The sequence below is a fragment of the Pygoscelis adeliae genome, unplaced genomic scaffold, assembly GCF_000699105.1.
Source record: "Pygoscelis adeliae isolate BGI_AS28 unplaced genomic scaffold, ASM69910v1 Scaffold397, whole genome shotgun sequence".
Lineage (NCBI taxonomy): Eukaryota > Metazoa > Chordata > Aves > Sphenisciformes > Spheniscidae > Pygoscelis > Pygoscelis adeliae.
This window is the reverse complement of record NW_008825212.1, coordinates 466,295-483,425: the sequence shown is the minus strand read 5'-3', so window position 1 is coordinate 483,425 and position 17,131 is coordinate 466,295. Positions and strand designations below refer to the sequence as shown.

General features: G+C 44.5%; 1 protein-coding gene across 1 annotated transcript in view; it reads right to left on the bottom strand.

Moving 5' to 3' along the window:
* The window catches only part of RABL6 (RAB, member RAS oncogene family-like 6), a 62,215-nt gene that overhangs the window by 26,315 nt on the left and 18,769 nt on the right, over positions 1 to 17,131 (bottom strand). Inside the window, exons 4-8 of the mRNA XM_009329046.1 lie at positions 13,906 to 13,958; positions 12,242 to 12,333; positions 11,224 to 11,364; positions 9,772 to 9,877; positions 3,213 to 3,316 (exon numbers count right to left, since the gene is read on the bottom strand). Coding sequence (XP_009327321.1) covers positions 3,213 to 3,316; positions 9,772 to 9,877; positions 11,224 to 11,364; positions 12,242 to 12,333; positions 13,906 to 13,958 — 496 coding nt within the window. The remainder of the gene's footprint in view (positions 1 to 3,212; positions 3,317 to 9,771; positions 9,878 to 11,223; positions 11,365 to 12,241; positions 12,334 to 13,905; positions 13,959 to 17,131) is intronic.

Genomic DNA, 17,131 nt, shown 5'->3' with positions numbered 1-17,131 from the left:
GCACAGGGAAAGGCCTGGAAGCATCTAAATGTGTCTTACACAGGCAAAGCCCAGCCAGTGGCTGCCAAGGGATGGCTTACATAAGGCGGATGAGGCAGCGTTGTGTGCCACCTCGTGTTTTCTCTGGGATCCACGTTTTGGAGCAATGACGTTTTGTCCTCAGGTACCCAGCTGCAGCAGGAGGAAGAGTTCTTGTTCTCTTTCTGTTCTCTGATCCAAATTTAGCATTGGTCATTGTGACAGAGCAGCTACTAGACATGCACGGGGGTGAATGAAATAACCGAGATGTCCTAGCGCTGTCAGTTCGCCTTGTTCCATGGCCTGATTTTATGGCAGGAGAGCAGGAATTGCCTCGGAGGAGGTGCTGCAGCAGCCACACCATGCCCTGCAGCCCCAAGTGCCTGTGGACACCTCCCCTTGCTGCGCAATTTGTGCTGACCGACAGCAGAACTCCAAGTACTGTCGAAATCGCAGCAAACACAAGGGCTTCACATCTGCCAAGGGTCAGCAAGTCACACTGCACCAATGCACGTGCTGTATGTAACGAGGCGAGTGTCAGAGGACAATGCACCAGGTGCTCGTTTTGACATCCACCGCAGCAGCACGTTAAGCATGATAATCCCAAAATGATGGGCATCTGACAAGCATGGATGCAAGGACCTTTCCAAGCCCTAATCATGAGCACGGCAGACCTGCCTCACAACTGCAAGCTGTAATTCCCACCACATACTGTCGTTGTGTCCACAGATACTCTGTTCACCAGCCTGAGCTGTTTACTAAGAATCGGAACTTTACCCAAACCTGAGTTCCCTGCCATATGACTGTGGTTATTTCTTTAAATCGGGACTTTGGCTAAAGGACTTGAGCCTGAAGAGCTCCTGCAGGGATAAAAAATGAACACAGGAAGAGTATACTTTTCAACTCTGGGGTTGAAGTAACCCCTCAGCAGCTTGTCTGTTTCAGAGAGGTGCCGCTGAAACAGACTCTTCGTTTCTACCTGGGGTGCAGAGAAAAACCTCAAAAATCCTAAAATAGCACTCTGTGTTAGTCAGTGTGATCAAAATATTCAGACATGACACGGCCCGGTGCTTTTCTTTTGGGATCAGTGGCTCAAGGCAGGAAGCATCCAGGGATATTTTAAAGACCTTTCTATAAAGAAGTGTTATTTTCTGAAAGCAAAGAACATTAGTTTCAGTATACAGACATAAATGCGCAATAGCCGAAGTGAAAGCAGAAGTTGGCCAGTTGCATAAAAATGTCAGTTTATTTGCTAAACCAGAATCCTAGGGAAGTCTTGCTTTTAACATTTTAGCAACTTCTCTTCTGTCAGGTACCACGGCTAAGGTATTTCGTATGCCATGTTAAGCCAATTATGCAGCCTAATAGTGCAATTAGCCACCTGCAGTGCAAGCCCTCCGCAGCAGCTGAGCAGCAGTACTTTGCTACAGCGCCCTGTCCTGCAGTGCTGGGTGGTGAGCATCTTCAGGTGCACACACCCCATCTCATGAGGTGGTTTGGAAAACGACAGGGCACTGACACATGGGTCAAATGTTTATCTGGCTTTCGATTTTCTGCAGATGACTCAGGGGCGTCTATTGAGGTGATGCTAGCCACCGCCAACTGCATCAAAAACTCCTCTGAGCTTGCAAAAGGTAAGAACGTGCCTTTTGACTTGTTAGTGTGCAGTGCCTAGAGCAACGTGACCAGTCTGGCCCTAGGATTCTGGATGCTACCACATTGCAAATGATACTCTTTAGTAATCACAGTATTTCTGCAGGAGCACGTACCTAGAAAGGGTACTCTCTGGCAGTGGAAGCACACCAATATTATAAAATGGTGTATGTCGGTGTGGTTACACTGGATGGGATGATCCAGCCCATTGCTGAAACTAGGAGGTCTTGCCATCCCACCTCTGCCAGCCCCATACTGCTGCTGCTTCCTTTACTTTCTGGTGTTAAGCAGATGCTTCTCAGAGCCAGCCCACCTCAGATTAATCCAGAAGTAGGTATGGCAGAAGATAGTTTTCTGCTGGATTTGTGAGCGGAATTAGCACATGCGAGGGTCCAGCAAATGCTAAAGCTGGTGTAAGGGTGAGAGGTGACTAAGTAGCATGACCTCGTGGTGTAAGTTTGGAACAGCTCTGCCAACTCTTGATTCTTTTAAGTATCTTCCCATTACTGATGCAGTATAGACAAAAGTATGGAAAACAATCTGACAGCACAGCCCAGTGCTTTGAGTAGGGACATCAAGAGAATTGCTGAAGGCATGAGGAGACTAACCAGTCCCTAAGGAAAGGAATGAGGTGAACACTCTGGAGACAGTACTGCTTTGTGTGTATAGGGGGTATTTCAATGCTCTCACAAAGGAAAACACACTGACCAAGGTTATAGAACTTGAAACTTGGTCTGAAAAATGCTTGTCAAAATGGCTGTGCATGAATATTTCATAATCATCAATTCCAACTTCCAAATAAAGCTGCCTGTAAAGAATCTTTTTCCAATTCATTCTGGGGTTGACTTTTCTGGCTTGCACATTACTGCAATGGGAATTCACGGAACACATTTGTCAACAACATACAAATCTGAAGAGATTCCTGTTCACTGTGCTACAGATGTACTGGCTTTGCAGGGCTAAATCTGGCAAAAGCTCATTTCAAGCAGCAAGCAAGCTGACAGGGCACTGAACAAACACAAGGCAGCAGGAACTAGGCCCTATTTCAAACCAGAAATGCACTGAGGAGTCTAGAAGTATTCAAAGGGAACAAAAGACAACAGTGTTGTTGCTATTACCTTCTGCCTATCATAAGACACACAATACACAGGAATGCAATAGCCAGAAGAAGAGGAATCAACTTGTGTTCTGAGCAGTAGACAGATGGAAAACATCCCTTTTCAGCATCAGAGGCTACAACATACTTATCTACAATCCCTACAGCATGTGCTGCCTCCAGGTGTGCTGCTCAGCTCCACTTCCACCGCCCTCCTGTAGATCACGTGCCTGTAGGAACCAGACCCTTTCATAGGGATCCCCAAGTGCATGCTTTATTTCAGGTGATGCCGCTTAAAAATGACATTTTACAAGACCCATAGAAACCCTAAATGTCACTCATTGGACCCTTCAGTCTGGCCACATGCCATAGCCGGGGCTGCCCAACATTCATGTGACACCTAGACTGCAACGAAACAGTTAGAAAAGATGGCTCAATGACATACAGTTCGTAGTTTTGATCTTCTGTCTCTTGCTGCACTGACAGCTCCTCCAAAGTTGCATCAATATCCAGCTGATTCGTCTCCAGCTGCCGTAGCAACGTCTCCCTCTGAAGAAAGGAAAACAAGCTGGGTCTGAGCAGGAAGGGTCATTGTAACAGATCTCTGTGCGCTCACAGGGTGCAGCAAGATCTTGTGTCACCACTCTTACCCACAGCAATGAATTAAACAGGAGCTTTGGTCCCTCTCACGGTGTTCAGTTTAAATACAGAAGCACAAAGGGAAGCAGAAACAGTAGCAGAAGTACGTTAATCTAGAAAGTCTGTGTGTAAGAAAGTGATTTGTTCTGCGAGCTATACTCAACCATAAATCAATAATGTGTGATCTTCAGACACAGCATCGCCAGTTGCATTTGGAGAACAGTATCAACTCCTGTGGAGAACAGTTGTGCAACCCATTCATTCTGATCTTTTATTTTTTTCCCTGTGCTAAAGAAGTCCCCCTGTGAGTAGAACCCAGCTGGTGCAAAATCTCACAATGATTTTCTTTTTACTGCCAGGGCAGATGAGTGAGCACAACCTGTCAACTCCATGGAATTTTAGCCCCTCTGCCTTCAGTTGCTGCCCCACAGATGGGGGACAGACACTCCAGTCCATTTCAAGCGTGTAATAAAGTGAGTTGGCTTCACTAATGTAACACAGGGTAGCTTAATTCAGTCATTTCCCTTCCACATTTCCAACAGAAACCAAGCAAAAACCTCAGCTGAGGGGAAGTGCTGGCTTAAAAGGCTCAAAATCAATTGCAAATGGTCATGGGACACTCCTCCCGATAGCCCGGATGGCAACGAGAAGAGATCGATAACCACACGCATTATGCTGAGACTGCACGGGCACGGCCAGCTCCAAAGGCTCACCTGCAGTGGATCCAGCACCAACCTCCTCGCCCATCTGCCCAGCAGACCTGGCTCTGCGACGGCCCCAAGCCGCAGAGCTAACACAGCATCCGTTTCTGCAGAAACACGATTCAGGATCCCCTGGCCAAGACTAGAGCTGTCTGTGGCCACCACCCCACTCCACGGTACAAATCCCTGCACCGGAGCCCCTTCCCCTCTGCTCAGATGCAGCCGGCTGTCACACAGGTAGGCACTGGCAATGGCCAGGCTCCCACCACTGGCACCCCGCTTGCCTCCTGGGAAGGCTCTGGGCAAGGGGCACGCGAGTCAGTTTATACACCGAATTCTGGAGTCAAAAGTGATGATGTTCAGTGCCTGAAAGCATCAGTCCTCCTTCTCCCACTGCCTACATACTAGATGGCACAGGAAGCAGGGACAGCTTGTGCTGAGACACGGCCGATGACTCACGGTGCTGCACAGTGCCCGTTAAAGCAGGGTCCACCGGTGCCACGGGCTGCCGAGCTGTACCACCGCCCAGACAGGAGGAGACAGAAGAGAAACCCCAGGTTTCCTCCAAACTGGAAAGGTTTTTGCTTTTATAACTGCCTTATCCTCAACGTACATTTAAGCTTTCTACTATGACAAATATTTTTGAAATTTAGCGTCAATAACCGTGGTGAATTTTTAATTGCATGTTTGACAACACATATGCTCACTGCAGAAAGATCCCATTAGAGTAAAAAGCACAAAAGGAAATCTACTACATAATTTACAGAATAAAATCCCTATCGGAAGACAAACATTTGTATAAAGCAATGGTGTTCGGTCTTTACATGCATATACTATTGACAATACAGTTTCATAGACATGACAACTTTGGAGCTATCAAGAAAGTGTACAAATTTAAAGACCAAGTAACTCATCTGCCTTACATAAAACACACCACACTACCCTGCCCAGGGGAGTAGTCAGGGCACAGCTTGAGCCTTCCATGGGGCAGGCTGATTGTCGTGGTTTAACCCCAGACAGCAACTGAGCACCACGCAGCTGCTCGCTCACCCACCCCCCCCGGTGGGACAGGGGAGAGAATCGGGTTTAACCTCAGCTGGCAACTGAGCACCACGCAGCCGCTCGCTCACTCCCCCCACCCCAGTGGGATGGGCGAGAGAATCGGAAAAATTAAAGTGAGAAAACTCGTGGGTTGAGATAAGAACAGTTTAATACTTGAAATAAAACAATAACAACAACAACGACAACACCACTAATAAATTGTAATGGAAAGTAAAACAAGAAAGAGAGAGAGAGGGAGGAACAAAACCCAGGACGGAGGGGAAAAAAACCCCAAAACACCAAGAGGTGATGCAACCTCTCACCACCTGCCGACTGACGTCCAGTCAGTCCCTGAGCAGCAATCGCTGCCCCCCGGCCAACTCCCCCCAGTTTATGTACTGAGCATGACGTCCCATGGTATGGAATGTCCCTCTGGCCAGTTGGGGTCAGCTGTCCTGGCTGTGCCCCCTCCCAGCTTCTTGTGCACCTCCTCGCTGGCAGAGCACAGAAAGCTGAGAAGTCCTTGACTTAGTATAAACACTGCTCAGCAACAACTAAAACATCAGTGTGTTATCACATTATTCTCATGCTAAATCCAACACACAGCACTGTACCAGCTACTGGAAGAAAATTAACTCCATCCCAGCCGAAACCAGGACATTGATTTATATCAAATTCTACCATGACTTAAACCAGCAAGCAAGCCTTAAGTAATTTTTATTTTGTATTATAAGACCAGGTGATTCATAGCTGGTTGAGCTATGTTAAAGGTTGATAACATTTAAACATGCTAATTTACTGGAGGATACAGTCTTTCTTGAAATTTAAGAGCTTCTATGATCATTTAAGCTAATTTACTGCTCCCAAGGCATTTAGATTCTTCATTTTTACCTTTGTCATTGTGTTGAGAGCTTGGAATGATCCATATTTCCTTTGCTAGGTAATTTTTATTCATCATATTCATAAGCTCTATGCAGATGGAAACTTGACTTCAATTAACATGTATACAAAGAATTATGAAGTCATTAGTTAACTCGAATGCCCTTTATTGTGGTATACAGACAAGAAAGTTTCAGCAAAATATGCTATACCTATTTAAACTTGCTACACTAAACAGAAGTACTAATCAAGATTTTAGAAGTAATTCTAGATTTTAGAATTCAAGATTCAAGAAATTCAAGATTTTAGAAGTAATAGATTTCATCCTTTTATGTTATTAATACAGTGTAAGCAAAAATGAGACAAAAAAGAGCAAGTTTTCTGCTTCTTTGTCCTTAGTTTCCTAAGACGAGTGAAATAAATGCTGAGCAAATTAGCTGAATAAATAGAGACAGAAGGGACGCTGCTCTCCAATGCTTACCTTAGGCACTTAGATAATGACTTTTATTAAACAAGTGTTTTGCCTTTCCTCATATGTTGGCAGTAAGACATATACCAGAGTTGTATTTATTTCAATTTTCACAGGTTACAGTAAATTAAGAACTTAGATTTAATTAAGAGAGAGTTGCATTTAATTTTTTAAAATTCATCACTAATAAGGGACTTCCAAATACTTAAAAAATAAATTCTATTTTACCAAGCCGGTATTAAAATATTAAAGAAACAGCTTATTTTTAGCAATGACCCAAAAGAAGGGAATAAATACTGTGCTACAGACTAATGATTTGGCTGAAAGCCACTTTCAAGTGCTTCCTGGGAAAAGGCAATTTCAGCTGTCTGCAGAATTTGTCTCCTTCCAGTGCAGCATCCGAAGGCCCGGTTGACCTGATCACATTTGCACGTTATGTGGGCCACCAGCAATACCTACAGCTAAACTGCATTCTCAGGTTTGACAATCCTTCCCCTGGAAAGGAACTGATAAATAATTGAAGAGCCCAGGCTGCTAGAGGGAACGTGCTCTATACTGGGGGTATGAATTTCAGCCACCGCTTTCTTCATGAAAGATGCATGAATGTAAGCTGAACACAGAAACGTGCAACGTAAAACCAATGCACTGAACACCAACTCTGCTAAAGGGCAGCGTGGAATCTTGCATACAGCTGAACAACAACTCTTCCCCTTGAGAGCTGTGGGAGGCTAGGCTGAGGAACACAGAGAAACCTCAGAAGTCGACCGAGACTGATTAAATGATATGTGCATTTAATACCTGGTAGCATTCCTCTCCTTTAACCCTGCTTTGCACCAAAGTATCAGGGAAATGACTCCTTTCTGGAGCCTCTTACTGGCAAGTCTCTCTGAAGGTATACGCAGAACCTTTAGGAATTAAGTCTAGCTGTGATTTTCCAACAAATTTTAACATCATGCTGCACTGGTTGTTAATCAGGCCCAGCGGGGCCAGCCCTGGCTCCCCGTGCACTCAAAGGCAAGACTCCCAGTGGGTCTCCAGGAGCAGCAAAACGCCCAGAGCCACCCAGCAGCAGCTACTGCGGAGCAGCATGAAGCTCTTCTAATAAACCTGAGGCACAAATGCAAGCAGCACTGGAAAAACTAAGTGCAGCACATCTTGGCTGAAGTTTGACATCAAGTAAAGCCCCAAAGCCTGGGGAAGCAACCAAAAGCCTCCAAATTTGCAGTGTCACCTGCCTCGGCACAGCATAGCAAGGCCAGGGATCTCTTGCACACCAGAGGGAAGTGAAACAAGCCATCTCCACATTGTATCCTACGCTGTGATTTTTTTCAGAATGCACAGAAAAGCACCCGTCTGCAATCCCTGTATGAGCACAGAACTGCAGGAATTAGTTTTGGCATTGCTGTTTTAAAGGAAAAGCCAGGCAGCTGTGGTCTGATCACTGTCTCTTTGAATGACAGGCATAGGACAACCTCCTCAACTGCCACCTTCTGCATCGAGCTACAAAGAACAGAGCAAACATATTTACAAGCATGGTTTACATGTGCCCACCCAAATCTCCCCTTGCACATTTTGGGAACTAAACTGTAATGAGAAGTCTTTTCAGCTTTGTTTCTGCAGTGATGAATTATTAAATTACATTACATGAAAAACACAGGATTTGGGAGTCTCATTACGTGGCACCTGCATCTTTTGGACTACCCCCAGTGCTACCCCGAGCCCACTAAACAGGAGAGTAAATGTGGGCTGGTCACCCCGTCTCCCTCACCTCTCCTAAGCAACTGTCACTGGACTCTCCAAACAGCTGAAGGTTATAACAGATTTATTGTTTCTATTTCCCTGAAGACCAAGATTTGTCCAAGAAGTTCTTTGGCTTTGGGGCCAATTACCTTATCTAAGTGTCCCAACTGCTTTCAGTCTCTAATTAATAGATCATGTTTACTTATACACAGAACATTTAAATGAAAGGTCCCCCAAGACTCGCATCCTAAAGCTGCTTCCAAGCAAAACTGATACTACAAATGCTTCGGTATTTCCTGCTTATAACTATGGCTAGGAAAGTCATCACATATACTGATTATTAACAGTATCATTCTGAGCAGCTTTCAGAAACAAATCTGGCAGGAAAGCTGTGCCAGCTGTCTTTGTCTCTTATGAACATCTATTTGAGAAAAAAAGGAGAGATCTACAAAACCAACAAAAGTAACCTGGGAACTAATTATTCTGCATGGTTTCCACAAGACATCACTTTACCATAGGAGCCGAGGTTATAAAACCAAACATTTAACCAACCATTTAACCATGCTGGTAGATTTCAGTCTCCTCCACTGAGCACCAAGTTGGGTTTATATCTCAGATTTCTACAACTTCCTCCTCAAAAATTTACTGTTTGACTTGTTTCACTGGGTTTTTATACATTCAATTTTCTTGTCCTGGTTCTTTCTGCTCTGCAGCCTGAGGACGTGGTAACATCCACTAATATATCCAAGCTTCTTCTGAACTAGCATTTCAGTGGGGATTATTTATATAAAAATACACACAGACATTTCAATTACTGGTGAAAGATAATCAAGATCAACTGCCTGTTTTTTTCTATCCAAAAGAGAACAATGATACAACATTGTATGTATCCCCAAAAAGCATATGATGTTGATCCCAAAGGACTCCTGTATGATCAACCCAAAAGGTCCTTTTCTAAAGGACCACAGCTGAGAATTCCACCCTGCCATGCCCATTCAGCCTTTGCCTTTCCACTCAGTCCACCCAAGAAGCCTCAATTATGAAGGAAATATGAGACTTGGATCTATGTGCATAGGATCCAAGCAGATCAGTTATCGTCAGGGCAAAGATCTTCAGCAAACAGTTGTCCCTGAACGGTTCAGTTCATGACCAAACCTCTTCTCATCTGAGTTTTAACTGAACAGAATTTAAATACAAAGTTTAACAAATGTGCATACGTAACATTTTTGACTTGGTAACTACACCACTGGATGCAATTTTCTTGCCAGTGTTACTCAACACGTTGGAGCCTTTCTCCAGAGGTAAGCATTCACGAACACAGCAGAGAAGAGTCCTCTCGCAAGCAGAGACATGTTTAAGTCACAGGCACCAATGTACTAACATAATTTTGTTAACAACTCTTAAGAAAACAAAAATCTACTCAGGATCCTTTAACAACAAAAGAAACCCCAAATACTACATTCCCGCCTTAGAGACAGAGAAAATGAAATCTGTCCCACTCGCCCAGCACATCAGGGGAATACCCTCTGTCTTACCTGCAGCTGCAAGAAGGGGATGTTGAAGAACTTGTGCAGGTACTTGAGGCCAAAGCTGTTCTTCATGGAAGACTCAGCATAGCGAAAATATGAGGAGCCGGGAGGCCTGTCTCAACCAGATAGGTAGAGAGAAGAAAACTGTACAAAGGACAAGGACTGCATACACACAGAAGAGGCACTTGCTGAACTACATACCATGAACAATCCTCATTTACAAGCCAACCCCTCAATCCCCAAATATAGGCTAGCAGGTCATTCTGCTAGGGACTCGTTATTTTGTTTACAGACAAAATTCACACTTTGTTCCTCCTGAAGGGTGGCAGAACCCGGCTGTTGTGTTGCAGTGTCATGGGGCTGCCAGACTAAGAAATACTACGTCAGGCCACTGGGCCATTGGTTTACTAAACTGGGGGTTTCACAGCTGTACAAGCTGTTCATTTCTCAGTGAAGGGTTGGTTTTTTTTTTATAACCACAAACAGACCTACATTAAGTCACAAGCATCAGCAGTGGGCATTAAACTCAGCTAAGTCACACACAGAGATGAACTTGTAAAGAAATTATTACATTACGGAATCAAGCCTTAAAACTGGTATCATTTCTGTGTGCCTGACACAGGCACAAACAAGTAAGAGACTATGAAAATGAAAAAAATGCCTTAAAAACATAAAACCACACAAAAAGGTACAATCTATCGAATCCTGAACAACAAATAATATTTTATACTAAATAACAGAGAGCCTCAGATCTCTGCATAAGGGAAAATCTTGACTGGCTGGCAAGGGAGGCGCATGACTTGGCCGTGCCCAGTAAATGCTGTGTGGGGGTGCTCTCAGAGGAAGAACAAGGAAGACAGCTGCACTAGCTGGCTCTTTCGTAGCAGAATTATTTGGAGTAGAGAACAGTTGTGCTGCAGGGAGAGGATTCTTTCACAAGAGAAGGACAACCCAGGAAGAAGAATCATAGAATCATTAAGGTTGGAAAAGACCTCTAAGATCATCGAGTCCAACCGTTGACCCAACACCCCCATGCCCACTAAACCATGTCCCTAAGCGCCTCATCTACATGTCTTTTAAATACTTCCAGGGATGGTGACTCAACCGCTTCCCTGGGCAGCCTGTTCCAATGTTTAACCACTCTTTCAGTAAAGAAAAGATGACTTGTTGGGAAAAGTGCTTCCGAAAGGCACATGCTGGCAGGCACTCATTGTTTCCAGGAATATAGCTAACAATCTGCCCAGTACAGGCTCCTAGATCAAAGGAAAAAGAGCCTATCATATAAACTGAAGCTGCTGTATGAGACACTTGGAGCTACGAAAGCCCAAAAGCTAGGCACAGGGTCCGAGGATGAACGTGATGTACGTTGAAACACAGCAGCAATACAGTTATCTACGGCTGATGACAGAGAGTAGCCGAGGTCTGCTCCCCTGCCGGGTGACCATGGTGCCATCTTACCTGTTTAGATTGTCAATGAGGTCCCGCACATCACCGGGCAGAATGACCCGGTGCTCCCCCATGTCTCGGTAATTCCCAAGCACGCACACTGGAACGTGGGTCGGCACTTTAGGAAGCTCCCTCAGAATGTAGTTAAATGTCCTTCACCATAGGAGAGAGAGATACAGGCAGATGAGTGGGAAACATCATTCTGTGAGCAGTTTCATACACAAATCACAGAAAAAAAAACAAAGAAATTTTTTCCCAAAATCCTCCCAAGACTGTGGCTTCTTTGCCCCCCCTCAGAGAAATACATTAACTGTAAATATGTTTGTATGATTCTTTATTCAAAAACAACTTGACAAGTTCAATAATCCACTTCCACCTGCAACCTCACATCTCCTACAGCAATATTTCTCTCAGTCCTACAAAACTGTGTGGGATCAGCAGAAGAAAAGGATTCCTTCCCTTCAGCTGTCAATGGGCTCACTGACCTATACCAAACCTGTAAAACACAAGCTTAAATATAAAGCGGGAAGTCTTACCACCTCCTCTTTCCACTCTGGCTTCCATATGCCTCTCACCTCCTCAGCAGATGTGCAACATGAACAGTTCATTATTTCTGTACATTAATGCAGCCTAGGGTCTCTAAATAATCCTCACTAATACCAGTCTTCCTGTGAATTTCTCACTAGCATTCCCCTTTCCCTTGTGCTCTGTAGAGCACGGGTTTGTAACATGCCCAGCATTCTTTGCACCTGTGATAGCACTAATTATCAAGCCTCAGACAGCAGTATATCAGAAACTGCAGTACACAAGCCCACAGGGAGACTGCTTGTTTGAAACAAGCCCAGGAGAGGAATATATTAAAAGACATGTCAGAAGATAAAGGTATTATTTTAAGGGATACAAGCTTGCTTCAACCCATTAGGCTGGTTATCAGCTCCAGAGTCTATCCGGGAATCAAGAGATCTAGAAGTCATTTGTTTTCACTAAACAAGTGAGAATCACATGGTGCATGCCGCTGAAGATGTCTTACCACTGTTTGGTGATGTCAAACATCATCACTACGCCATTGCAGTTTTTATAGACATCCAGAAACTCTGCATCCAAAGCCATTTCTGACTCTGCCTGAGGAAATAAAGGCAAAAGAAGAGTAAATAACTTGATTCAACTTCAGGCTTGTACAGAACACAACTGATACAGTGCTGAACAGGCAAACTTTCTAAAGTGACAGCCACTATAAGAAGTATCTGTGGATTTCACATCATTATTTAAGCAAGATACCTGGTGGTTCACAGCTTCCATTGCCCACAGGAGCAGGATGTGAAGCACCCGACAGTCTCTGAAAAAAACGTCTGACAGCAAATGCTAAAACCCACCCCCTCCTCTTTCCCCTGTGCCCCAAATCCTGCATTGACAAGATAACTCCATATAAGCTACAGGATAGAGGACAGAGGACACAGCTCCCACCCCATCTCTTTGCCGACCCAAACATTGACTGTACTTCTAATGCTTCTGGTGCATAAAGCCAGGCTGTAGTTTCTACTGAGTTTCTCCCATGCACGGCTGAAAGTATTTATTAGTACCTGATTTGTTTTTCATCATTTGGACTCTGCATGCTGCAAAGTACAGTTCTGGTCACAACTCAACCTCCAAGGCTCCTGTTGCAATTTGGTGCCTATGGAACAATTCTCACTCATTTCCCAGGAGTGGAAAATGCACCCAGGTTTGCAAAGGAAGAAGCAGCTGTGATATCTGTTCTCACAGAGGCTTCTTCCCATAGGAGAATATTTTAAAAGAAAATATCCGTAATCTGACCACACAGATTGAGCAGGACTGGCACCCTGGTGTAACAGGTAACTCTTCACTGCCTTGACCCATCCCCAGAACTGAGTGCTCACCTCTCTGCATATCAGTGGTGCTGCCTTTCCCATCAATTTCAACAAAGCGGTTATTGAGCGAGTACCAGAACACCGTCTGTGCAGAGCCCCGAAGGGCACTGACACATGAACAGGAGCAATAAAGCTCTTTAAGAGCTGCAGCAGAGATCATGGGATCAAGTGCCTTTAAACTGAATTTTTCTTGAGGATAAAATCATACATCTTTTGAAAGATACGCCATGGAAGTTCACTGGCAGCCCAAATGCAGTTTGGGGAAGGCGGCAGTATGGTCTCCCGTACAGCACTTTGTTCTACAGCAGAAGATCCAAAGGAGACACATTCGTGCAAGAGCCTTGAGGAATCCGCTCTGTTTACTTTTACGCGCTAGGTAGCACTTCTATTGCCCCTTCCTCCTCTATATTTCAAAGGGTGTTAAAAGGTAATTGTTAGCTCAGTTTTAAGGAGCAGCCAGAGAGCACAGCATCAAGTGACTTCTTCAGGTCTCACAAGAAGTCCATTACAAAAGGACTTCCTGCCACTGCCCATGTGCAGACAGGCACAAAGCTACCGAGTAAACATCTGGGGCGCAGTCATTCCCAAAAGACAGAATGGAAAACAGCAGGAAAGTTGTGGTGAGGGCACGAACAAGGATAAAACGCATGGGAAAAAGAGCGAAGAGCATCAGGGATCACACTGCCCCTCATCCGCCTGCCAGGCCGGCCTTAAAGCAGAAACAAATATAGAACTTACTCTCCATGGACCAAAGGTGGACTAGAGGCCTCCCGCTAAGAGGCAGACATCTGCATTCAAGGTGACTCACCTCCTGAGGGTCATTTTCCAGTTTCAAACCATCTCCTCGTTTTTTGCATTTTCCTTAAAAAGAATTGTAAAACAAAACAAAACAAAACAAAACAAAACAAAACAAATGCATTACACTGGGCAGAGAACTCCGGGATGGGTCTGGGCAGGACCACAGCATTTTGAACATGACCTTAAAGCAGATCCAGCTTCTACTATAAGCATGGGGAATGAGGGGTGGAACAGGCATACCTTGCTGAAGAATACCAGCTACCCTGTTCAAGAATACCAGCTAGTCTAATTCAAAGATGAATAGGAAGAAAGTCTGGGGCAGCTTAAACCATGCTCTTCACAGCATAAAGTCACAATGACTGAATAATACAGGGTTTGGTGTACCCCCTGACCACAACGGGAAGCTGCTTTGTTGCACTTTTTGTTGCAAAAAGTGTTGAAGAAGCAAAAGATCATGGGGCTGCTATGACTGAACTGCACAACTACATACACAGCCTTCCTGAGTGATGATATGACGTTGCTGTGCTGCCACTGACTTGAAGCAAGCCATCTTGTAAATAAACGTGATCTCAGCACCCATTGGGTGCTTTGGGCTGACTTGTGACCAAAAAAAAGGGGTGGCAGGAGACTATGAGAATTTAACAGCCAAAAGACAGACAAAACTTATACAAAGTTGGGGAAATCCAAGCAAAATCAAATAAACTGTGGTGAGGGGGCTGTGGAGAAGCAGAGGAGAGACAGCCTACATGAGCATGAAAGGCCAGAGGCAGAGGGTCAGCTCTGGTCATCACCAGCGAAGGTGCAGAAAGGAAATCCTCTGGAGGCACCATCCAAAGCCACGCTCTAGAGACACACACACACAAAAACAAGCTAGAGGACAGGTAAAACTGATTAAGCTCACAGGAAAGTGCAAGAGGCAACAGGCTAAACACTTGGAGAAGACACTAGAAAACTGCTACAGAGACCTGCCCTGCAGTCCCACAGCCACAATCCCAGCTGGAGGAATCTACAGGTTTCTCTCCAACTCACCTGCTTCCTCTATGGCACGTGCTAAAATACAGCCCTTGTACTTAAAGGCCAGATGCCCTGAGACTTCTCCCTTTTCTTACAGCTTCAATAAGTGCTGGATAAGTTCACAAACTGGCATTTTAAAGTACCACTGGCATTTGACTCAGCACCCCCAGAAAAGGAGTCGGTGTTTTTAAACTTCAGGCTCCCTGAAAATTTTGTGTTACATCAGCTACACTGTAATCATATTTCCAAATCTTAAAGCCTGCAACCACAGCAGACAGAGACCACACCATGTATCTGTACCTAACATTAGCAGAGTGGCAATCAGCTAACATGATTTTCTGGTGTAGACACTCGGCACTAAGGACTGCCAGGAGTCTCAATATGTAAGAGCGAGGACATCTTCTTTCACCTACTGCCAAAGTAGTTCAGCGTGGACATACCATGAAAAAAATCTGTCCTCCCCCTCAGGTATTGTTTAAACTCTATCTATGTACAGCAGTTTCCAGAGTTTTATCAAATGATGAGCACTGCACAACGAATAACCCTGCAAGATTTGGAGTTATGTTTTACAGATAATGTTACTGAGAGCAATTAAGAACTGTACTTCTGAATTAACTTTGTTCCATATTTTCCTAGTCTAAATAATGATCAGTTAGCTAAATTATAATGGCAGAGCCTTGGAATTCCTTCTCATCATTTCTAGAAATTCCCTGTGTCACTGACAACAGAACGTGTTGGCAGCTCAGATGCACCCGCAAAAAAACCTCCCATTGACTCTTTAAAAGACTCTGCAATACTGGGGACCAAAATAGCTTCCACCAACTATTCAACTCCGCTGATTAACATGGAGCGACTACATGTAAAATTCATGGTTCTGCCAGATGCTGCATGTGAAACAAAGTGCTTCATTCTTTTTGCACACAGGTCAAGGATAAATAGTTATGAAATAGAGATATTCATGAGTTTTAATGCTGCAGGATACAGCAGGAGATTCCCATTCCTACACCCTGACAGTGTGTCTGGTGGGTGCTTCTGCAAAATGCTTGCCCCCCTTGTGTCATCTTACTGTTGACATCTGAAAGTAGCAGAAATATTAATCCTGATTCTTCCCCATTCATGCAACGTGTCTCCCTGGAGGATCCAAGCATGGGCTCTGATTTTTCCCAGGGCAACTGAAGGTGTGGGATGTCTAGGACGTGCATGCCTTTTCCCACTTCAATTAAATTCATTTCAAGTCAGTGGCATTCGTGTGGCTTCTCCGAGTATCAAAACATCACTATTTCTGGAGTTACCGCTAAATTATGCTTGGCATGACCTGAATTTCTAGGTGTTGAAACAGAAGCCCAAGCAACCACAAATACTCTTCATAGGTCCTCTCGTCCTGAGCAATCAAGGTGTCTTTCTAACCTGGACACATTTACAACCAATGCTTTGAGACTGAATATAAGACGCGCACGCCTCTCCCTGCTTACGGCTTTATGTGTGTATCACGAGGAACGAGTAATACTCTTACATGATGCTCATCACTGCTATAAAGGAGGTCATCTATAAAGGAGTAACAGAGCTGAAAAGCGCATGTGTGTACATATTCATGCACAGTGTCTATTTTTGGAACCGAAACTGCAGGATGAGCCAGATAAAAACAAGATGTATGTAGTGAAAAGATGCAATTCACCCTGTAAAGGCAAGTGCACAATGAAGATTGTGTTGTTACATGAACGAGGTCCTGTGTTTAAGGTTGCACTGATGCGTAATCTAGGAGCCTCAATTAGAAAGCAAGGGTCTTCATGTTGCGATTGCTCAGCTTCTCTACCTGGAACGATGACTGCTCCTTATTTACAGGCATAATAGCAACACTGGAACCAAATAACCCTGCAGCAGTGCCCCGAGGTCTACAGAACAGTTCTTACTGAACACCAGAAGACTGGGTTCATGGCCAGCACGTGAGAGCCTCTGCACCTCTATGTACCATCAGTTTTGTTGCAGGATAACAAGGATTCAGTACAGCTTGCCACAAATGCTGTCCACAGTGCGAGGGAGATGCTTCTGTTCACCATTCAAAAATACACGTCTAGAATATTTGCATCCCCAGTGTTATCTAACTTATGACATCTGAAAATAACAGAAATATTAATTCTGATCTTTCCTCCTTCTTGCAGCACACCTCTGGGAGGGGACAGGGTGAAGGGGCAGGGAGAGGAAAGGAATCTCCAGTATGAGGG